Raw genomic sequence first — 25,185 nt, forward strand, 5'->3', positions numbered from 1 at the left:
CTGTCCTTATGAAGTACATTGTCCAGTAGAATGCCAACCTGATACTTCAGGAATTGTTTCAAATTTATTGGCAGCCTTTCCTGCTGCAAAGTGTATCAAATGACAGGGACAACCTCTTATGTACACTGATGCAGACAATTTTCAAAAAATAGAATGCAACTCCTTTATGAATTCCAGTCTTCACTGGTGCATCATCAGCTGAAAACTCAATACAGTTCTGCGAACTTATATTCCGGTAATAAAAGAATGATCTGACTTTGCCATTTTCGTTGTCAAACTCTCTTATACAGACCGAGTACAGCTTATTGTCATCATAATCATTACTACTGACTTGCAATACTAAATGGCCCAATCTGCATGAATTCTGCAATTTCAAGTCAAGTATCTTCAGATAAACACTGAATATTACACTATTTTGCTCTTGCACATGCACATGTTGTGCAATTTTGTAACCAGGAAACATCTGTTTGAACACAGGACCAATGTAGTCTGTCTCCTATTAAGATCTCGGTAAATAAAATTCAAGGTTTCTTTGATTTAAAGTGTTTTTCCACATAAAATTTGCCACCATGAATATTAAAATCCTTTCAACAGAATGCAATGGGCATGAAGCTGCCCTAAACTGGAACACTGTAGTATGTAATTTATGTATTCATTGAAACAGTTTTTCGTCTTTTTTTAATCCATCTGTGATATTATTTTTAAAAAAACACTTTTGCTCTAACACGCACATCAACTAGAATAAATCTGACCTGACATTTAGCACCATATACCTACAGGCTAGTTCTGTACCAAATATAAAGTAGAACAAAGAATCTGCAAGCAAAGATTAAAATTAGAAAACCAGTCTGTTCTCTCCTAACCCTTTCTTCACTATGGACCGATTTTCCAGTCATGGGGAATTAAGTCCGTAACCACTATGGACCACTTTACCTGTCTGGGGCAGTGTTCTTCTGTAAAGTTAAAGTACCCGACTATATAAATTTTGGGATACCTCTAATATCTTCCTACTTGTAATGTAGATATTATATTTGGATACTCTCATGAGTTTAGCTTGTATACAACTAGAAATATCAAAGTAGGCACTTTTAACAAGTTTTCCGAATGGTGAAATTTGTATACAAAATGGTGGAGTTCGAAGAAAGTGAGTGAAGTGTTAGATTTTGAATTATCAGAGGATTCTACCAATTCTGACCAAGTAAAGTTGGATGAAAATGAGAGAAGGCATCTGGAGAGGCAATGGAATGCGCTTGTGGGTGACGGTGATGACGATGAATAAGACTTTGAAGGTTTTGAACCGGAGGAAGTGTACGCTCCACGTAATTTTGTTTGGACGAAGTTGGAAAACCAAAGAGATTTGTTGCAGCTTTCTGAGAAAGTTGGACCGACCCAAGTCTTAGATGGCAACAGGAGAGCTTTGGAATATTTTCAAATATTCTATTCAGGTGAAGTTTTTGGAAACATTGTCCGTCTAACGAATTTGAATGCAACAATCAAACGTACCAGAGGTGATACAGGTATGTGGACCATCTCACCTTGGATGAAATCAAGGCATTTTATGGAATTTTAATTTCTACCTGTCATATACCTGTGTTGCTACTGGAATTATTCATGAGTACATCTAGGGTCAATTGAACAAGTTTTTGGAACTTTCTAGGTTTACTAAGAAGTAAATAGATAATTACTTGTATTTTACCTGTTGTGTTACCTGTCTGCACCTGTATTTTAACAGTTGTAATAGATATGCACATTTTATTCAACCAGTCATAAAATTTGATTTTAAACCTTGATTTTGACACCTAATCCAGTCAGATATCTTTAAAATTGGCAAAGTTATGTTATTTCAAAATCCACAAGTCATTTTGCTTTACAACTGCAAAGTTACTTAGTGTTGAGGACTCTATACCCCCAAAGTTACTTAGTGATGAAAGGGCTAACTAAGCCATACAGCTGCTATAAATAGAATAGATCAAAATTATGAAAGTAGAAACTAGCACGTTTCTTGTAAATAGGACACCTGCTATAAATAGAACATAATAATGTTAGGAAAGTGCATACAAATCTATAGACAAGCGTACTCTTATGTCTTGGTTAGGCAAAAGCCATCTTTTCTAGAATACAGTGTGTGATTAATGGGATGTTAATAAAAATGAGAAAAATTGGGGGATTACAGAAACCGCATTATCCATATACATTTATTCACAAGGTGTAATTTAGTGACAAAACAAAACGTAATGTTTATGAAAAAAGCCTGATGTGTGGCATGTATGGAGTCACCATCAATTTGGGAGAAAAACCTCCTGGCTGGGAGAGTCATGGGTAAATAAGAAATCTGCAGAACAGGGCTCTAAATAAGTGATATTCTGCTAGTCCAAAGTCAGTAAATTTCTAGTCAGACTAGTAGCTTTCACCATTTCAACACCGTTTGCTATTAAATTTTCAGACATTTGTGTTATGTATATTTAATTTGCATTGTTTGTGTTGGTTTTTTTTTTACTTGCATTATATGCCATGGATAATTATATTTTGGAATCGACCTTGTCCAAAATCAAGCTCATATTCTACCTGACCTGTATCAATGATTTTGGTTTCGTGCACCACATGTTCACTCAATCTGAGCTAGAACTTCGGAAATTTCCCATGAAATGCCAGGTCTACCTGTTGTTTACTACATTTTATATTATAATTATAGTAAAAGTCGTCTAATTATCAGAAGATTTTATTGTGTAAACATTTTAAGCCTTCTAAAAGATTATTTTCCATTAGGTAAGAGGTTTTTATTATTTAGGAAATACTAATTGTGACCCGAGGTCAAGCAGAAGACTATATAATCTTGTTTTTTTCTAGACCTTATTCCCTCGTTCACTAAGATCTTAGCAGAATCAGTTGTATAATTAATTGTTGCATTCAATAGTTCATTTTTGGATGGAATTTTTTCAAATTCGTTATTCAGTGGCAATACAATGTGCTGAAATGGAGACTTGAATTTAAGAGAAATTTCTGGGATAAATTCTTGGGTTTAACTCTTTACCTTCTGCAAGTACTTGCTGCCCTGGCTACTAAGCCTGATAAGCAGCCTGCCTTCTAGCAGCAGTTTGTAGGCTGAACCCCAGAGCATCATAATAGCTGCCTGAGTGAGAACTTCTTGAGTTATTTACATGCTGTCTACATTTTCTGTATCAATTGTGTCCCATGCAAACTATGTAATTTAATGAAAAATAAAATTGTAAACACTTACCAATGTTTTGTGCCACTCATTCCACCAACAAGTACATATAATCCACAGGAACCAATGTTTATATTCACATATTTATAATAAAAAAATATATCTCAATATTTCTGTGTTTAACCCTTTACCTCATACAACCGTCTTTGGACGCCTCTACAAAAGTCGCATCAAAGCGACTTTTGACGCTTCTACAAAAGTCCCACAGAAGCGCCTTTTGACGTCTGCTGTAAACATCAGCCATTTTAAGCCGGTTTTCGTAGCACCACCTTCGGGGAAAACCCCTTATTAGATACTACATTCACTTCTGTGAATGACAATTACGTCAGATCACGTGGTCACTGTTTATGTACTGGTCGATATCTGCTATTTAAAGTAACTGGGTCGTAATCTCCACTCTCCAAAAAGGCAGTCGCGGATTTCATTCAGTACTTACGAAGTTTTCGTGATTAGAATCACAACTATGAAAGATTTAATAACCTAGGTAAAGGCTCTGATATTGATATAGGCTGCAATTAGTTTTTATAAATTATCAAATTTGGATGACTTAGTGATGTAGACACAGATGAAAAACTTGTAAATTTCGAGTATGAGAAATGGCAGCTCTACAGTTGGTCACACGGCCTCACTGACATGACGGTGAACGAATTCTCTCCAGATTTTAAAGCACATAACAAATTCTTCCGTGATAAATAATTACACAGCTATAACAATCAGACTTTACTCTTAAATTGTTCCACATGTAATAGATGTGTACCAAAAATGTAAAATGGTTAAAATTGCTGTTAAACGTAACATACACTACATTGCTTAATAGTTCACAGGCAAGCTATGCGTATGCGGTCGACTAGGTAACCTGTGTTCTATGTATAGCGAGCTGCGCTTTGTCACTATGCTCTATGAGGTAAAGGGTTAAAATGTATATTAGATTACTTTTCTCACCACTATCTTGCACACCAATGTGTCCACTATTTTATTGCAGATTTGGTCATTTTTTATGATACTGCCTGGAGGACGTAAAAAGAAATCTATCTCCCTTGCATTTTCTTCTAAAATAAATGCTGGCCCTGAAACTGCTGTAAAGTCATCCACATTTACTGGTCTCACGTGTTCCGACCAGATTTGATTGTCTCGCGTCTCATCCTCGGATTCAGATAAATCTGAGATGTCAGGTGTCGAAACAAGACTTGTACTAACGTCCAATCCTTCATCTTCAATCTGGTTAAAATCAATATCATCACTTTCAAATCCTTCAAAACTTCCATCAGAATCGTCGTCAGAATACATGAGTGTTGACATTTTGTTTTACTGTCAACACTGACCTCGTTTTCAATAGAATTTCCCGCTTATATGCTGTAAATCTACTAATAGAATACATTCATCATTTTATGTAAGGACTATTTTCATTGGCTAAATGTTATAAAAGAGAACAGATGTTTGTAATTTCATCCAATACAAAGCTTTAATATGAAATGTGTATATGCCTATCTGAGGTTTCCCAACTCTTGGCCGGAAACGCACGTATGAGCCAGCCGGACAGAGAGATTATTATTAGCATCTTGTATATGTGTCTCTGGCATTACAAGGCTATTTTTATGGTCGCATATATGCGTTAGCAGAAGGTAAAGAGTTAATTTAATGTGATCCAACAAGAAACTGTCTGCACATGACCACTACAAGCACATCAACACTTTTAGCATTGAATTTAATTTGGATTTCCAGTAAAGTTTATTCAGACATATAATCATTAGGACTTTGAGTTGGTAATTCTAGGATTTTTTGAGATTTAATTTGCAAATACATGTAACTTATTTTCCTTCTATTTTTTTATTTTCACTTTTGTATTCAAGGGAAATAAATTCATTGCTGCATTTTACAAGCTTCTTACTCTTTTCTAGCACTTCTTTTAACAACAGAGTTGTAATATTTGATACTGTTTTAAAGAAGTCGTGAAGATTCATCAGGAGGAATACATTTCTCAATATACTATTCAAAATGGCTATACAGATGTAATGACCTCTCTAGAAATAATCTTTTTGTATTAAATTTAATTTACAGGAATCTATTTCTTTTTATTGCATTTAAAGAAGCCACTTTCATTTAATTCAGAGCAAGATGGCTTAATACCAAAAAAGTAACCTTGTTTCAAGCAATCTCACTCCTCATTAACAAATCTCAACTTTGGTGATCTAACTGATGCAAGGAACGGAAGACAATAAAAAGATAAATGCAAAAAATCTTATATTGTACATTATCACTGATGTTCCATTCACATGATAGAAACACTGGAAAATAGCATGTGGTTAATAAAGTACAACTGAACAAAACATTCATTCAATAAAAGCACTGCTCACTAATCCGATAGTACACTGCTTACTGTCAACAATGGCAAAGAAAACAAACCTGCAAAAAGCTGCTGTTGTGCCATTACACTGTTTGTTGCACATGCTATTTAGACATCTAAAGCAAAGGAACCATGTTAATGGCTTCTGTTGCGCTAGGTTATTTGCACATCTTCAAGTGTGTGAACCTACATGTCTCCAAGATGACGTTTTACAAAGTTGTGAAAATAAAAGCAGCTACTTCAATAATTAAAATTAACAGTCCAGTTTAAACGAACGATAGCAAATCTTCATAATGCTCTCTCTCTGCGACACATACATCTGAGAATAAAGTGTAGGGACCCCACCTATTGATGTTTTATATGTATCAATGCATCTTTCTTTCACCGCATTCGGAAATTCAGTCTGAGAATAAACTTCCTCATCGTCTTTACATCATGCTACTATACAGAACATGGTCAGAAAGCTGTAATCAAGAATAGGTTTTTTTCGTATGTTCATTTAGCAACCACCTGAACTATGGCTTTTGTGAAGTTTTAGTTATTCCACTTTAATCCTGTGAATGGACATCAGAAGAAATAATAATAATAACAACAATAATAATGACATTTAAAGAGGGTAACACAATTAGCTAAAAACTGATCTAAGTTGAGGCCCTCATACAAAGGAATTTATTTATTTAGCTGCATCTCTGAAGCCACTGGATATATTGGGTTTGGAAGAAGGAAATATAGTGGGCATTTATAATCTCAACTAGAATACTATTCCAGAGCAGAGTTCCAGAGTATTGGAAACTTTTTTTAAAGTAACTCCTTATTTGGTTTGGGAATTTTATACTGTTTGGTAGACATGGATCACAGGTGGAGAGTATTACCAGGTAGCCTATACTGGAATAGTGATTGTAAATATTCAGGAGCACTATTATGAGATATCCTGTACATTAATTTGGCTTTTCTTGAAAAGAAATCATATATGAGAACTTGTGCATGGGGTAAATATTGTGCGATTTTCTTTTACTTCAGTCAGGTATGAATGTGATTTTATTATTAATCTGTTTACATTTATTGTTCCTTTCACAACTGGGAGATTATAATATCAAGCCAAGGAAACAATATGCATGTTTCTGTTCAGCCAAACATCTCCATTTCTGATTGCCAAGCACCTGCACCCCACCGTTAAAATTTATTTTAAAATCTTTTGGGTTCTTTTTACATATATATATATATATATAAAAAAGACCCATCTACCATACTTTGAAAACCGGTGCAACAGGAAAATCCTTTTTTTCTTGGCCTCACCAACTTTCATGTGATCATATACAAAGTATATTTCACAAACTGCAGCAAAGTAAGGACACAAATGCATCTGAAGATTCCAACAAAATAGTACTAAAAAGAAAAAAAATTCATTGCACAAAATGTTGTGTTGATAGTTTGCAAGGCATTGTCTTTATGTTAATATTATCTAAATATTTGCTCTGGCATTAAGTTACCATTGATTATCTTCATCAGAAAATTATGTTCACAATGAATTGATGATGGGGGAATATCTAAATGCAAACTGCTCACGAAAAAGATGATGTAAATCAATGCCTCTCTCTCTCAGCTTCTGTTAAGCATGCTTGCAGTGATGAACTATAAACCATGCCAGTTTTATTGAATAAATCTGCTCTGTGGTGATCACAAAAGAAAGTGTGTGCAAAGCTCTTCTCCATAAGATGCAACTCATTCAGGACTCGTGAAGAGATGGGGTTTTTTTCTTCTTAATTTTCTCTAGTTTCTCTCCAGCCCATCATGAAATGTGGGTAATCAAAAAATCGTGTCAGCAAAATCGGTCACAAAAGTGGGATCATCCTCAATGTCATTTCAGGATACCACTGATGCCAAAACAATGCAGCATGAAAGAGATGTTTTAGTAGAGGTACCTAGCTAAGCAGTTGAATATCTTCTGCATTCTTGACGCATCATCGACAAGGTGCTTTTGGATAGCACAATCCATGACGAGACTTGAAGCTTCTATAGTGTATGTAGTCATGTAGGTGCCATTTACTTGAATATTAATTCTTGTCCTAAAAGCAACACCAATACAGTTTAACCATTAAAGATACCAATGGGTACCAGGGTACCCACCCATTAATAATAACCCAGATAATAAAATGAGATGACTGGGTACACCTTACAAATCTTCCAAGTTCAGATAGAGAAACAGAACAATGATTACAGTTTGAGAGTTTTGTGTCACAGGGGCTCATATCATTGCTTACAATTTACTTGTGATACATGTGCTATATAATAATACAAGGGATGACACTTCTTTCCTTTCTCGTGCAACCTATTAAAGAATCAATGCTGATATTTCAAGCTAGATTTTGCACAGAGTAATAAATTTGGTACCTTGCTTAGCTCAGGCACTGGACTTTGTATACCTGTCCAAAGTCTGGTTTACTATCATACCTTTAATAAATGCCAGACCATTTTCCCACGCTACCGCTCGTATTACCATGATCGTGCCCACTTAATAGGCAAGTGCAGCACACTGAATGAAATACTGCCCTCTAATGGCCAAAGGAAAATGACCGTACTAAACCTATCTAAAACTTACTTTTGTATTATTACATAGTACATATAAGACTAATCATTAAATTGGAAACAATGATACCAGCCAGTGTTCATCATTGACCTCCATCTACCTTCCTTATTTTCTATGTATAATATCTACATGAAACAGTTCCAAGAAAACAGATGGGTTTCTTGAACTTGAAACCACATGCCAGTGATTCATTCTTCTTTGATGCCAGATACTTAATGGACCAGTCTAAATTGAAAATAATGGCGCCAGATATCGCAATAAACAGGCTTTACCAATGTGATGGACGTTATATAACTGATCAATGTTAGAGAGAGAAATTTGTTAAATCAATAGCACTTTTAAAAAAAATTAAATAAAAACTGACAGTGATATAATGCAAAAATCATTTGTGGAAAGAATGACTATTCACAAAAGTTACTCTAGATATGTAGACTAAATAAAGCGAGTGTTATGCATAAATAATTTATCAATTTCTTATTGTCTTTACTGTTGTACTAACAACTAAATCACATGGATTTAGCTGATCTCTGACAAAAAAATTAACTGCAGATACAGGTTAAGTAGCAAAAAATAAATGTAATTTTTCAAACAGCTTTCTATAAGTAAGGCTGTAATATATAGATTATTCTTCCAATGCTCAGATTATGCTTAATTGACACATATTAGTAATTACGCATATACCTCTCTTGGATGTTTGCACATACAACAAAGCAGTTCAGATTCCCATTGATCATGTAACCAGGTAACCAACCCTTAGGATCGAAAGGTACCTGGCAGAACTCCTTAAATTTTGAAAACAGATCAAATGAGGACTAGAATTTTCCTTTTTTAATGTTATTTGTGTTTTCTTGCAGGATGTGACTACAAATGTTAGTAATATTCATTTTTGTAGGATTTGTTTTCCAATTTAATTTAAATGCTGGATTTTGATGTCACATGCACTACTTATTCTGCTACAATCACATTGTAATTAATGAGCATGACCTCAATTCTAAGGGTTGATTGGCTGATATGAATAACAGTGCATTTGTAGTGCAGTCAGAGAAAGCCATGTGCATAATTCATGTATTGGAATGTAAATGTTTAGTGTTTCAAAACAAGACTAAGTATGAAGGACCCCTGTGTAAGTGATTTTCTGCATCCCAGATAAAAAAACTGCACCCAAATACACATGATTAAGAATTTCTGAGACCTCTGTATACCTATTGTGGAGTGCAAAGCAGGAATAATATGAAGCAGGGAATGAATAATACATTTTTAACCCACAAGATGTTGCTTGTTTGAGAAACCTCAACTAGTTCCACAAGCTGAAAATCAACTTCAGCCTGCAATTTTTTACGCAACCAACTGACCCTTGAGATAGAATATTCATGCATAATTTTTAATTTTATTGAGTCTGGGACTAACATTTGTGCATCACTGAAAGTCCTGGTTCTTAAACAGTTACATCAAAATGATTCTGCACATAAGTTTAAACTTTTCTGTAAAGTTCTCAAACATCACCCATTTCCAAATGTGCAAATTTGTAGATTATTGCATGATTTGCACAGCATCTCTCTACAAGGGTGAAACCTACAAAATGAATGGTTCTTAAGTTCATTTTTTCCATTAACATAAACATTCTTCATTACACCAATATGGGTGCCTTTCGTGGCTGGTCAAGATTATTTTTGCAACGCTGCTCTTCTTCACTCCTGGAAGAGTTGTAGTTTGTTTTAGTTTTGATCATAACATTTCAAGTGGGTACTGGAAATTTTCAACCCAGGCAGTGAAAGAAAGTACTTACATTTGCAGCTATTCCTCCAACAAAAATTCTGTTTGGTATTACTGTGCCATACTTTGGTGCATGTGTGCCACTGAGAGGGGTTCCACAAGGAGTAATAGATGGAGAGACATCTGCTGATGAAGACTGAAAATATATTTGCACAGTATCAGCTATAGTACAGTTACACAAAAGAAACAATAAAATTAAATTTCAGAGATCTCAAAGACTGAAAATGTAGCTTAAAGTCTTAACATCATTACATTTTTTAGAGTTCAACTCAAAATTATGCAACTTTCTTCAGCGCCTAATCTTTAGAAGCTCTAAGTGCTTTACAACATTAGACAACACCTATAAGATAAAAAAAACATATAATGATGTGATTACAAAAATAAACACCATGAAATTAGAAAACATTATCAAAAAACATGCTGAGAATATTTAACACATTAACCCCTGGCGATGAGAATACTCATACTTTTCCTCCCTGATCTCCCGCGTACCTCACTAACGTGTTTGAGTTCACATAGCTTGTATCCTGAGCACAGAGTTTGAGAGGCAGTATTTGTCTAGGCCTGTATCCCGCATGACAAGTTAAATCGGCGCAAACCATTGGTTGATTTGAAGCCATTTCCTAATTATACAGGCAGTTTAACCAATACAATTGTAGCTTACATAGATAGAGTGAACATTGCTGAACGGAGGGGAAAAAAATTGACTTCGATGGCTGCAGAAATAGTGAAAATATATACATCTGAAAATGATGCAAATTGACAAGAATCAGTCACTGGGAGCAGACTTTTACTTGACAGATTCTGACGGAGAATTTCCTGGATTTTAATCAGACGAGACTGATTCTGACATTGAAAAAGCTACTGGAAATAACAGCGGTAGTGATGAGAATGAGAATCTTGAAGAAGAAGAAAATGACAGTAGAGCTGATCGATGATCGTAAATGATAAAACATACATTGACAAGAGGTTATACAAAGGACCAGCAACGGATTTAGACCCTGATGCAAATTAATTTAATTTCGTGGAGCTTTTTTTTCTTTTGAATAATCGTTAAATAAATATTTGGGAAATATATTTTGTTAACATGAGTGTTCATAGTTCAAGGTTTGTTAAGTGTTTTATTAGTTTTAACATTTTCAGTGAGAGTTCTAAGGAAGAAAGGCAAGTAAAGAGCAAGTAAAATATGTCCATTTGTGTACAGTATTCACAGGATGTTCAGTTTACAAGAGACAACAAGTGGAATTTCTGTGTACATAAAATATAATTATTTCATGTGTTGATGGTGTTTTTAATTCTATGTGAATTCATAATGGATTTTATGGATTATTCACGGCAAGAGAAGCAAATTGGCAAGTACATCATTTGTTTTCACCATCATGCATTAGTTTTATTTCTGCATGTAGCATGAAATTTATACCATTATGTATGTAAGTTTATTGAGAACTGCCGTGCCAAATTTCAGCTTAATTAACTGAATACAAATAAAATAATTTTATTGCAAGTAACCCCCACTATAAAAATCTGCAAGCCAGTTGCTGTCAGCTAGTCTCAGGGATACAGGCACTGGAAAGGCTAACACTGCTCTAGGTGATCTCTGTAAGTATGCTGCAGGAGACTGCCTAGCTATTTGGCTCAGGGGCTAATGTGTTAAGGTAGGAAACATCAGGTCTTTAAGTTTGTTCTTGCAGTCAATATGAATAAGTTTTGAGAGCCCTCTTGAATGTGATCACTGTGTCTTTGTGTCTAAGTTCAGTGGGCAATTCATTCCACGTTGCTGGGCCCTGGTATGCAAAAGAACGCTGTCCATATGACTTTGTTTTCATAGTGAGAATAATGAGTATACGATTGTCAGAAGAGGAGTGTTAAGTATCTTGCTGGTGTGTACACATGGGTGAGGTCAGATAGGTATGTTGGACTAGAGTCCGACAGTGAAACAGCACAGAGAACAAATTTTGTGTTTGATTCTGGATCTAATGGATAGCCAGTATCTGGAGCAGATACTGAGATGAACCAGACAGAATAGAGTTACAATAGTCCAGTCTTCAAAGTACTAATGAACACACAAGTGTTTTAGTGGCATCAACTGAAAGATATTTGCGAACTGAGATGATGCGTCTCAGCTCAAGAAATGCAGCCTTGCATATGTTCATGACATGTTGGGGCACAGTGAGAGTACTGTCCAGAGTAACACCTAGGTTTTGTACTGATTGTGTGAATTTAACATTGGTGTTGCTGATATTTATTGTTTGAGGTAAAAGGATGTGAATGAGAAAGTCTTTGTGTTGTGATCAGAATGGCCTCAGTTTTATCATCATTTATCTGCAGCTTGTTACACGTCATCCATGATTTCACATCAGAAATGCACCTCTCTACACCTTGGATGGTAGCATCAACTTCAGTTGGGTGGCTAGATTTGTATATTTGAGTGTCATAAGCGTACAACTGGTGAGACTGGATGATGATCTATGACACTTGAGAGCAAGCGAGTGTACAGAATGAAAAGAACAGGTCCAAGAACAGACCCCTGTGGAACACCACAACATAGACCAACTGGGCTGGAGTGTATTCCATTTGCAGATACAATTTGTGTCCTGTTGACCAAGTAGGACTTGAACCACAGTTAGGCTGTATCACGAATGCCAAATACATGCTGGAAATGGTTAATATATCATGGTCTATGGTGTCAAATGCTGCAGACAAATCAAGGAGGGTGAGAACTGTAATCTTTCCGCTATCCAACGCAGAGAGAACGTCATTAACTACTTTTAGAAGAGTAGTTTCAGTACTGTGGCAAGGGAGATATGCAGATTGTACATTGCTAAAAGGACTGTTTGAATTTAGATGAGATACAAGCTGGGATGGAACAACCTTTTCTAAGATTTTTTATATGAATGGGAGATTAGAAACTGGGTGGTAGTTCTTTAAATTGTTATGGTCTAGTGTTGGTTTCTTCAGCAGAGGCTTTACAATGGCAGTTTTGATAAATGATGGGAATTCCCCGGATGAGAGAGGTATAAATAACATCAGTTAGTGAAGGCAATACTGGATCTAAGCACTCAAGCAGCAGTGATGTTGGAATTGGATCAAGTTCACATGAATTTGGCGCACTCTTCATCCCGATTGTACATACGAAATCCATTGAGACAGGTTCAAATTATGCTAATGGTTGCTGCTCAAATTCTGTATCCCAACTGTATGGTGATGACGAGTCAAGTTTAATTGTGGTGTCAAGCTTATCTCTAATGTTTGTACTTTGTCACGGAAGAAATTTGCAAACATGTCTGGAAGGTCAACTGCAGAGAAGGTAGTTGGAAGTGGTGTTGATTTTTTCCTTGACATTAGCTTGTTAGTAATCTCGAAGAGCTCTTTGCAGCTGGAACTTTCCATGATCTTAGTAGTGTAGTGGGTTGTTTTCGCTGCAGGGACTATATTTGTGACATTCTTCTTAGAGGCTTCATAGATTTGCTTATGAATAGTGAGTCTGGTGGAAGGCAAGAGCCTCTCAGCTTTAAGGCGGTCTCTTTTAGCAGTGTGAAGCTGATCCCTAACACTGTTATACTATAATGAATACTTTTGAATTCATACTCTGCACTTGGTAGCTGTGGCATGTTTGTCAATTAATGAATGCAGGCAGTTATAGAGTTGTTCTGTGGTGGGAGGTAAGCAAGTTGTTAGGTTAGCTTGGATGTTATGCATTAGTTTGGTTCTATTTATCATACGGAGGTTCCTCTTAGTAGCAGATAAAGGTGGAGGGTTAGGGACTGATATGTCAAGATGGCATATAATGCATAGGTGATCTGATGCAAGGTCATGGGATACCAGGGAGGACTGTAGAATGTTATCATCAGGTCTATGAAGAATCTAGTCTAAAATGTGACCATGTTTATGGGTGGGTTGGTTAACTGACTGTTTGAGGTTGAAAACATTAATGGAATCTACGAGTTTTGATGTATTTGAGTTTCCGGGACAGTCAAAGTGAAAGCCGAAATCTCCAAGAATAATTAGGTTGCCACCTATCGAATTTCCATAGTCCAGGAGATTCGGAAACTGCTCCAAAAAGAGAGAGTCAGCCAGCTTCTTTTTTCTACTAGAAGGAGGGCGGTATAGGCAGAGAAAATGGACTGACCTTTGCTCCAGTGTGAGTGTGGTTTGGACTAGTTCAAACGATGTGTGGTCGAAATTTAACGATGTAGTGTGGTTAAGACGTTTTATCATGCTGTTCTTTGTGATGACAGCTATTCCACCTCCGCGAGAATTACGGGAGAACGACTTGATGGAGTAACCAGTGGGTGTTAGATCCGCACACTTGGGCTCATCGCCTTTTGTTTTTAGCCATGTTTCTCTCAGGAAAAAAGTCAATATTCTGGTCATTGATAAAACTAACTACTTCTGTGCGCTTTTCTGGTGGTCCTACTGACTGGGCATTGAATAATGCAATGCACAGAGGTATTTCTTGGATAAAAACGCAAAGGTTGACGTATTAATAGGGATCTAAATTAGGTTATCTAAATTAAAGGTCAAATAAGGGAGATACCTGGAAATCTTCATGTTCTACGCCCGGCAGCTTTGAAACAACGTTTACATTTAGGTATAGATGAATGTAGTCCCAGTTCGTTTAGTCTAGAGCACAATGTAGTGTGGAGAGCCAAGGAGTGATCATTTAAAGCAATTAATGAGTGTCCATCGTAACATAAATGGGTTGACTGGCGAGTATCCCATGATGGCGGTTTGTTCAAAAACAGTGGAGCAAGACAGCTGAGAAAAAGTCCAATTGTTCTCATTTCCAAAACAAGGAGATGAAGAAACACATACGAATTTAACAGCCAATACATAATGAACACAACCAAGATGAAAACAGGCAACAAGCACAAATATCATGAAAACGGCACAAAAAAAGGAACAGCTGCTTCAAGCTGGTTAAGCGATAGTGGCATCTTGTTTAGGACATTAGAAATTGGGTATTTTACTCACTGATTTTGTAATTGTGGTTTTAAAAATATTTTTGACAGTATTTTATGAACATCAAAAAAGAAAAACTTTCTACAAGATGTTTTAATCATGAAATTATTAAATGCCTTTTTAAAGTGTCAACTGGCTTTATAATCAAGACCAATTCAGGGTGTTAACACATTAACCCCTAGCGACAACCTAACGGGGCAGGAGGTAGTAGCCTAGTACCGAGCTCTGTAGTGTCATGGTCATGCATAATACACTAAAGTGTTATATTATTATATGGTATTATAGAAAGGTAGACAGATGCATTTCTACAATGATACCAACTAATCTGGAATATCTAGTTGCACTACAAAATACAGATTAAAAAACCTCATTTTTTAAACCCAAAATTCGCTGTTGGTGGGAATCCAATGTTGTGTCTGGATTTTAGACTTTTTGGTCTCAGATCTAAGTCAAACTGGTATGAACTGCAAACAGACAGATGAGCCTCTGCAAAAAGTAGGATAAGATGGGCATTTGGAATAAAGAGTGGTCTCCATATAAAAATAATGGCTCCATTTAGCAAAAAAAAAAAAATAAAAAGAACTCTATCAACCTTCTGCTCATGCGCAAGTCAAACAGCCAATGAAAAATGATGTTTCTAACACAACTAGGCAGTATGTTATTGAAAGATGACCGGGGATTTGGTGCTTTCGAGTCTATTAAGAAATAGCTTTCAAAATGTGTTTCCTACTAGATTTTCAGGTGAAAATGACAAAAAGCTCCAGGGGTTACTGTGTTAATTAAATGGATCCAATCAAGTGTTGTCTCAGCTACAAAGAATGTTCATTTCAAACTTCTAACTCTAGGTCTTAAAAAATGCAACTGAAAGGAAGTGAAACAATGGACGTAAAACTCTACAAGCAATTCATAACCCCTGAATACAAAGTAAAAATTCAAGACAATTACAGTATTGTGAATTAAATTCAAAATAATTCTAAATGAATTCCACAGACTGATTGGAATTATTTGCTTACCAAGTCCCACGTATATCTATCAATACCCACACAAGCTAAGACAAAATAGAATGTTCTGGAAAAGTAATCATATCCTACCAACTCATAAACAAGGTTAGGTCTTTAACTAAAATTCTAGTAAAGATGTCCACATTGTTCTGTAAGCCAACTTAGGATGTCCTTGATTCAACAAGTATAAAATTGTCCCAGTGATCTGTCTTTATTGTCATGGGCAGTACAAGTACCATAGAGGTCAAGTTTATTGCTCCAAAGAATAAACATATGGGTCGCTGGTGCAATGGCAAAGCCTAAACTGAAGTGAAAGTATTGGTGGCAGAAGCAGCCAGATAATGTGTGCAGTTAAAGAGTCTTGTTTTTTGTATCGTTATAATGTTAGAATTAGGTTGTCCCTTTGCTATTTTTTGTGTGAATTATTGAAATTGAGAATAAAAGACTGAAGTTGTTGACTTTATTTAGATGAACTACCCACAAAATGGCATATAGTTCACAGTTAAATGTTCTAAGTTACAGTATGTGCATCACATTTTACAGAAAATCAATGTTCCCACTGGACCTTAATATGGTCACAAAGTTTCCATCAGACAGGATATAGTGGTCAATGTGGATTGTCCATGACCTGACTTTTAGTGGCCAGATCAAGTAAGTTGCAGAAATATAATCAAGTAATAATGAATGTCCACTACATAGTGCAGAACATAACCTACCAAGTCCGCTATAGTACATGTTACCTTATTTAGTGAAAGACTAAACCATGCATTCAAGTACATGTATTGTGAGAGATGAACGATACATTTCCTAAAAAGAATGAAGACTATTTAGGTGCTTTACACATTACACAGAATTTAATTATATTAATTTTAACGATAGGTTATGCTTTTAAACGAAAGGAAAAAGAAATCATGCTAGCATAAGCCAGTTTTATTCCATTATTAAAATAGAATATGCACGAAATACTGTGTTATTTTTTTTCAATTCTCAAAGTTAATTTTAAATTGTTTGCTTAAGTTCCAACACAATCAAATGTACACAGCACAAACCAAAATACAACCTTGTATTAGTCCAACCTGTTTAATACTTGTGACCAAAATATACATGTCCTTGTGACAGTTTCTTGCAAACTAGACAGGGTTTACTTTTACCACAGACCTACACAGACTCTAGGAATTACTGGTGCTGCATTCCACAACTGTTTAAGAAACATACTTAAGACTGCCTGGCTTGGTCATCTGATTATTTTACATGTAATACTACTAAGTAGTTTTTATAAATTATCAAATTCAGACGACTTAGTGATGTAGACACAGACGAAAAACATGTAAATTTCGAGTATGGGAAATGGCAGCTACGGTTGGTCACGCAGCCTCACTGACATGACGGTGAACGAGTTCTCAAGATTTTAAAGCACATACAAAATTCTTCCATGAAAAATAATTACACAGCTATAACAATTGGACTTTACTCTTAAATTTTTCCACATTTAACCCTTTACCTCATAGAGCATAGTGACAAAGTACAGCACGCTATAAACAGAACACCTGTTACCTAGCAGACCGCATCCGCATAGGCATGCCTGTGAATTGTTAAGCAATGTAGTGGTGTTACGTTTAACAGCAGTTTTAACCATTTTACGTTTTAGGTAGACATCTATTATATATGGAAAAATTGAAGAGTAAAGTCTGTTATAGCTGTGTAATTATTTTTCACAGAAGAATATTTTATGTGCTTTAAAATCAACAGAACTCATTCACCGTCATGTCAGTGAGGCCGCGTGACCGACCGTAGCTGCCATTTCCCATACTCGAAATTTACACGTTTTTCGTCTGCGTCTACATCACTAAGTCATCTGAATTTGATAATCAATAAAAACTAATTGCTGCTTACATAAATATCATAGCCTTTACCAAAGTTATTGAATCTTTCGTGGTTGTGATTCTACTCGTGAAAACTTGGTAAGTACTGAATGAAATCCGGCCTGTGAATTGTTAAGCAATGTAGTGTTGTTACGTTTAACATCAATTTTAACCATTTTACATTTTTGGTACACATATATTATACATGGACAAATTTAAGAGTAAAGTCCGATTGTTATAGCTGTGTACTTATTTTTCACGGAAGAATATTTTATGTGCTTTAAAATCGAGAGAGAACTCATTCACCGTCATGTCAGTGAGGCTGCGTGACCGACCGTAGCTGCCATTTCCCATACTCGAAATTTACACGTTTTTCGTCTGCGTCTACATCACTAGTCATCTGAATTTGATATTCAATAAAACCTAATTGCTGCTTACATAAATATCAGAGCCTTTACCTTAGTTACTGAATCTTTCGTGGTTGTGATTCTACTCGTGAAAACTTCGTAAGTACTGAATGAAATCCTGCCTGTGAACTATTAAGCAATTTAGTGTATGTTACGTTTAACAACAATTTTAACCATTTTACATTTTTGGTACACATATATTATATGTGGACAAATTTAAGAGTAATGTCCGATTGTTATAGCTGTGTAATTATTTTCCACAGAAGAATTTTTTTTATGTGCTTCAAAATCTTGAGAGAACTCGTTCACCGTCATGTCTGTGAGGCCGCGTGACCAACCGTAGTTGCCATTTCCGATACTCGAAATTTACAAGGTTTTCGTGTGCGTCTATATCACTAAGTCATCTGAATTTGATAATTTATAAAACTAATTGCTGCCTACATTAATATCAGAGCCTTTACCTAATTTATTGAATCTTTCGTGGTTGTTATTCTAATCGTGAAAACTTCGCACGTACTGAACGAAATCCGTGGCTGCCATTTTGGAGAGTGGAGATTACGACCCAGTTACTTTAATAGCAGATATCGACCAGTGCATGAATAGCGACCACGTGATCTGACGTAATTGTCATTCGCAGAAATGAATTTAGTATGTAATAGGGGGGTTTTCCCCGAAGGTGGCGCTACGAAAACTAGCTCAAAATGGCTGATGTTTACAGCAGGCGTCAAAAGACGCTTCTATGCAAATCTTGCAGAGGCATCAAAAGGCGCTTCCATGTGAATGGAGTAGAGGCGTCCAAAGCCGCTTGTACGAGGTAAAGGGATAATAGAGGTGTACCAAATTGTAAAATGGTTAAAATTGCTGTTAAATGTAACATACACTACACTGCTTAACAGTTCACAGGCAGGATTTCATTCAGTACTTACGAAGTTTTCACGATCAGAATCACAACTATGAAAGATTCAATAACTTAGGTAAAGGCTCTGATATTTATGTAGGCAGCAATTAGTTTTTATCATCAAATTCAGACGACTCAGTGATGTAGACGCAGACAAAAAACATGTAAATTTCGAGTATGGGAAATGGCAGCTACGGTTGGTCACGCGGCCTCATCGACATGAAGGTGAACAAGTTCTCAATATTAAAGCACATAAAAAATTTCTTCCGTGAAAAATAATTACACAGCTATAACAATTGGACTTTACTCTGAAATTTTTCCACAGATAATAGATGTGTACCAAAAATGTAAAATGGTTAAAACTGCTGTTAAACGTAACATACACTACATTGCTTAACAGTTCACAGGCAGGCCTATGCGTATGCTGTCGACTAGGTAACGGGTGTTCTATTTATAGCGTGCTGCACTTTGTCACTATGCTCTATGAGGTAAAGGGTTAAAGAACAGTTAATTTTCAGTTTTTTCTCAACTGCATCCAATATTTGCAATGCAGTGCTTCCCTTTACCCAATTTGTGCTTCAGAGACGCCAAAGTTTTAGTAAATGTCATACAGGTTATGCAGGCATCCAGAATAGACTAATTCAGGAATGAGTGACATTTTTAGAAACTAACTTTCACATATCTCTAAAGAGCAATTATTCACTTTATTTGGAGCCTCATACATCTATATATCTTTGGAAGATCACTGTTTTCATGCCCCAAGAACTACATACAGCAAAATCAATGTTAAATTACATGGACATTTTTGAACGAGGTCAACCTAAGGGCGTGATCCAGTAAAAACCAGATTGAATATTAGTCACTGCAGTGTTTTCAATAGACGCATACCCTCAGGTTTTGACATGTCGACTTTGAACATATCCCATATTTATGGCACACAGAAATTTAGACTTGTGCGTCTTTTTTTGATGAACGTATATTTGGGCTGCAGCATCAATCTTAAAACTACTCTTGATTCACCTCCAGTTTTGTTCTTACTAATAGAACACTCTCCATAACAAATTTACTGCTGGAGGCACTGATTGACATCTGCTCAACCACAATTCAGATCTCGACAGCAAATAATATCACACCAATGGAAGAGATATATGAACTGGGCAGAGCTAACAGTTCAATAAAGTCAGGCTTAGGTGCAAATGAATTAGGTTGAAGTTGAAAGTTTGAAGTTTATGATATAGGAAGAGGAAACAATTATGAGATGGATGGACCACTTTCTGATGAAATATCAGCACTGATATGTGTGGACATCAAATTATAATTAACTAATCAGAACTGAGCATATGGCAGCGCGCGAAGCGGCTGTCAAGTCGAACAAACTTTCACTGGCAATTTGCATCATTAGGCGGAATGTTTAAAAATTCTTAATCATTTATGACTTCAGTGGATTCATCTGAAAAAATATCGGCATTTGATTGCACTTTAAATTATAATCAGTTAAGACGAAATGAGAATATATGGCTTCTTGCAAAGCGAGTTATTAGCATAGGATTGTTTTATCGGCAATTAATTTGCTTCAATCATCAAACATTTTAAACATCTAATGTTTTACTTAATGGATCATTCGGAAAATATTTAACGGACATAACACTCAGAAAATACAACAGAACTTTAAAATCACAATGGCAAAAAAAAGTATATACTTTTTTCTGTCTCAGAAATGACCTGCCAGTAATGAATTTTCCGACTCTTGGACACCATAAAAAAAAAAAGAGAAAGATAGTGTCCACTCTGAGAAGGAGAATCAGTTAATCTCTGAAATTTGTTAGAGAAGTTGACAGGTGGAAACGTGAACTGACAATCCTGTGATGTACAGCCTCGGTATTTGAACAATATATAACCTTCATATATGGGTATATTTTTGCACATAAAATGATCTGAATAGTTGACAACAGAGTATGTTGCAATGCTGAAAATATAATAAAGTATAAAATAATTCTCAGTTTCATATACATCACATAGAAATACAAAACACTTACAGAAAAATCAGACTGTACATTTCTTACAGAACACTGTACAGGTGTTTTTCATTATTTAGCACAAGACAAATTTTAAACATTTGTTTCCATCAACAACAAGGAATCACAGCTATGGGCTCACGAATGTCAAAAATGATTGACTCAAGATTTCATTTTTGACCAAGATTTTCATTCGAGTCGGAGTCAACCAACTCATCAGTTTTGAAAACTCTTGAGAACCATGAAAATGAAAGCAATATCCATTATGATAGATCCAATGTCCTCTTTTCTTGACCCAATTTAGTACCTGACAACCACTGTAAAGGTGTAAATCAATCAATACGTTTCATCTGGAAGTTGTTGACATCCAAGGAGCAAAGCATTCAACTATCAGGACTCGATGATGTTGGTTAAACTACTTTTGTATTAAATTTGTTAACAATTAATATTTAATTTGAATAAATGTGCATACATGATCACATTGACTAGCACTGTAATAGTGGCACCTTCCATAGTTTTGAAAGTGCTGTTAAAACCACCAAATCAAGTTATTTGATGAAGCATTATTTCCGTATATAATTTGGTTATAATGTAAATTAAGGTCCTCAAGTTCACGAATGTGCGACTGATGAAGACCAAATTTTCATCCAAGAAAAATAAGGCTCTACGTTAAAACAACTATTATTAAAACTTCCTACATTTGCCATTTTGACAAAAATTCATGCATTCTATTAACATCCTCCATGGACAACTTTTAAAAGCTTCACTTGTACCAATATATACGTGACCAATAGAAGGAACATTAGGAGCATGTTAACTTATCAACAACGTCAGTGTCCTCCAATAAATGCAAAATATCTACACGCAAAACATCACTTGGGAAGAAAAAAGGTCTTGCATTGTGAAACAGAATTTTCACAACTTGATGCTGCATCAGGCTATACAGTTTTCAAAAATAATGTACCCGTTCTCAACCATTTTTGTCGAAACGCTGACAAGCTCAAACAGTAAACACTGTATGTTATTTGCCTCACGTGCTGAAACCTTAGACATCTTGTTACTATTTTTAGTATCATGTACACTTCCACGCTTCCAAATGCATTTTCGTTTCATTATATTAGAACCAGTATTAAAAGAATGTTATAAGATGAGCGTATAACTAACAATAAGTACACTAAGCGATCTAACAGTTACATCCAAAATTCCATTTATGAGCAACGTTGTGAAAAAAGATGTGGAGAATTTGTGAACTTACAGAGAGGACTTGGGATGCGACATGGGGCAGCAGTAGATGCAATTGGAATCGAATATCTTAACAATGGATTTAGCAATATTAACATAACTATAAATTGCACATCTCATAAATAAAGAGTGTTTTTAATTTACTTACCATTATAAACGATTACTACCACCAGGTAACACAAAATTACAGACTGAACACGAGTTACCAAAGTGTGTTGCACAGGAGCAGCCGAACTCTAGAGGACTTTCCAAAAGTTTAGGCGGTTCCATTTTTTGGCAAGGGAAAGGCAGATATAGTTGGAAGCTCCTTAAAGTGGTGTAAAAGTATTTCTCTGCACAATTTTCGCATATCTACTACTTAAATTTAGTTTTAATGCAAGTATTTATGTTTCAAAACTACAAGCCGTCCAACCCACTGGCTGGAAAAAGAAAGTATATATTACTAACTTGATGATGTACTCGAGATGCTCCATATGCAAATAAGGTTAATGGAATAGCCTATATCGCATTCCAGATTGTTTCCCGCCTGCGCATGTAAAACAATGCCTGTGCGGAGAAAGTAAATCCCCGTCACCAGGGCCACTGGATATACAAAATCAACAAGTTGTGAAGAAAGTCTTGGTAAATTGAAGGATTAGAAAGATTTCACGGAATCTTGATCATGAAATAGTACGCAATAGCACATTTTTTTCTAACAAGAAAACAACATGGCTGTGGATTCTTCATCTTTTGTGTGCGTCAGATTTGGCAAAATGTATCCCCCGTTTATTGTAGTATAACCACCGCTCCGATATATATATATATATATATATATATATATATATATATATATATAGTTGTTGCATGGCATGTGTGTGTGTGTGATGCAAACAAATGCAGTGAAAATTACATGTAATGAATTTTGTAGTTACGTTCAGAAATCGTGGTATATTCAGGCATGCTAAGCACTGCAAACGGAGAGAGCTGAAGTGGGTGGGTGTTTGTAATGTTTACCAACTTAACTAACAAGATTCATGCGCATGGCTTAAACATATTGTATTGTAATTAAATCAAAAAAATCATCCATGTTCTTATAACCTCGTTTCCATCGAGCATACATGTTTCCTGTTTTATTTTCTTGGACGCAACTGGCTGCACCGATCTCGTATTTAACTGCCACGAGACGAGTATAATGAGGACAACGACAATACCAACAAAGATAATGATGACATGGGGTTGTCGAGCTACCATCCTACCATGGGTGGGTATGTGCCATACATGGCTGGAAATAGGTCCTTCAGCACTCACTGGTTCCAAAATTACCGCTCTTGTAGTACTACCAAGCCAAGACGCTCAGGTGTTAGAGCGTTAGACTTGTGATTAAGGATCGCAGGTGCGATACCCAAATAGGGTGGCTTAGTATTTTCTTGCGAGGCACTTAGCTGCCATATCATCGGTACGAACAAGTCATTGCTGTTTTATAGGTGCCGTTAAAATCAACAAAAGAACAAGCAATTTAATTCTGCACATATCTGCGATTAACACTTTCATAGCCAAACTGTTGTAACAAAAGCTCAAATGACCAGCGTTTACCTATATAAGAATACATTCAGCACTGCACCGATTGAGAAGTCTGGCACCATGCAGAGCCTTATAGCTTTCCGGGGGGGAGGGGGGGGCGCATTTGAAGCGAGAGAAGGCGCAGGGCCCTAAGCAACCGCATTGCTTGTACTGCCGTAAGTCCTGTCCTGTTTGTCACTTTGAATAGTCGCCCGCGTTTTTTCTTATAATTTGTGCTCGCCATATAAAATTATACTACATATGCGGATCAAAGTGCGAGATATTTAAATTGTCTATTCAATTACACATTCTCCTTGAAAATATACAATATAAAACAAAATAGCTAATCTATTGAAAACTATGGTTTTGTCTTTTTATACAAATACATTCATTTTTACACAAGCTGCCACCTTCGCTCCGTCGATCTTTTGTAAAAGAAAAAGAAAATTTTGTTTATTCTGTAGAATATGAGCATTATGGTGTGGTTGTTTGTGTGTATTTTGGCGACTGGGCTCAATCATTAAATGAGTCATTGATTCTGATCTGGAAGTGAAATTTGTGACCCACTGCACGCTGATTTGTTTATAGTCCGGATTCTTTAAAAAAAAAAAAAAAAAACGATGGATAACATATGACAAGAACTTCACCATGAGTTCATTTTTCAAAGTACTTTAGATTAACATGATTTATTAGAATTTTGACTCAGTGAAACGTTCAGAACTAAGAATCAAAATCGAGGGAGAATATATATATATATATATATATATATATATATATATATATATATATATATATATATATATATAACTTTTATCCATATGACGTCACACGATGCCCAGTCTGAAACAGGAAATGACGTAAGGGCGCTGGCTGATTGACGAGGTGTAATGTTCGATGAATCACAAATATCATGAAAAATATAAATATTTACAGTCCAAGGAGTACATAGAATATAGGTTGTATATACACTGAACATCGCCTTTAAAAAAAAAAAAAACATGTTCGCAACGCGAAGTCTTGGTTTTCTTATTCTGACGACGCATGTTGATCATGACGAACGATTCAAACTTATGTAGATCAGTTTAAAAGAAAGCTCCAGGCTAAATATGGTTTCAATCAAGACAGTGTGATTAAAATCAGATCTCCACTGTCCTACATGAATATCATCTTCACTAGCCAAGGTTCCGATAACCCTATCTACACCTTGGCGTATCGATCATATATTTCTTTGCTTCGGGTCTGTGAATTTCAATGGATGCGGCGGCAAGCCACCGCATCCAATCAAAATTAAGTTGCTCAGATTTGAACACTGTTCCTACATTATCGAGA

At 35.8% G+C, this 25,185-nt stretch overlaps 1 protein-coding gene across 8 annotated transcripts in view; it reads right to left on the reverse strand.

Moving 5' to 3' along the window:
* LOC149779383 (protein boule-like) overlaps positions 1-22,611 on the reverse strand; it is a 207,236-nt gene extending 184,625 nt beyond the window's left edge. For 5 of the 8 annotated variants that reach the window (XM_089940022.1, XM_089940018.1, XM_089940017.1 and 2 more), the window contains exons 1-2: positions 22,466-22,611; positions 9,944-10,066 (exon numbers count right to left, since the gene is read on the reverse strand). In XM_089940022.1, coding sequence (XP_089796148.1) covers positions 9,944-10,066; positions 22,466-22,468 — 126 coding nt within the window. In that variant the 5' untranslated portion in view covers positions 22,469-22,611. The remainder of the gene's footprint in view (positions 1-9,943; positions 10,067-22,465) is intronic. The other 3 variants (XM_089940024.1, XM_089940021.1, XM_089940020.1) reach the window with 1 other exon arrangement.
* Between the last annotated feature and the right edge of the window lie 2,574 nt (positions 22,612-25,185).

This window comes from Sinohyriopsis cumingii, chromosome 17 (genome assembly GCF_028554795.1).
Source record: "Sinohyriopsis cumingii isolate HCF-2022 chromosome 17, ASM2855479v2, whole genome shotgun sequence".
In the NCBI taxonomy this organism is placed as follows: domain Eukaryota; kingdom Metazoa; phylum Mollusca; class Bivalvia; order Unionida; family Unionidae; genus Sinohyriopsis; species Sinohyriopsis cumingii.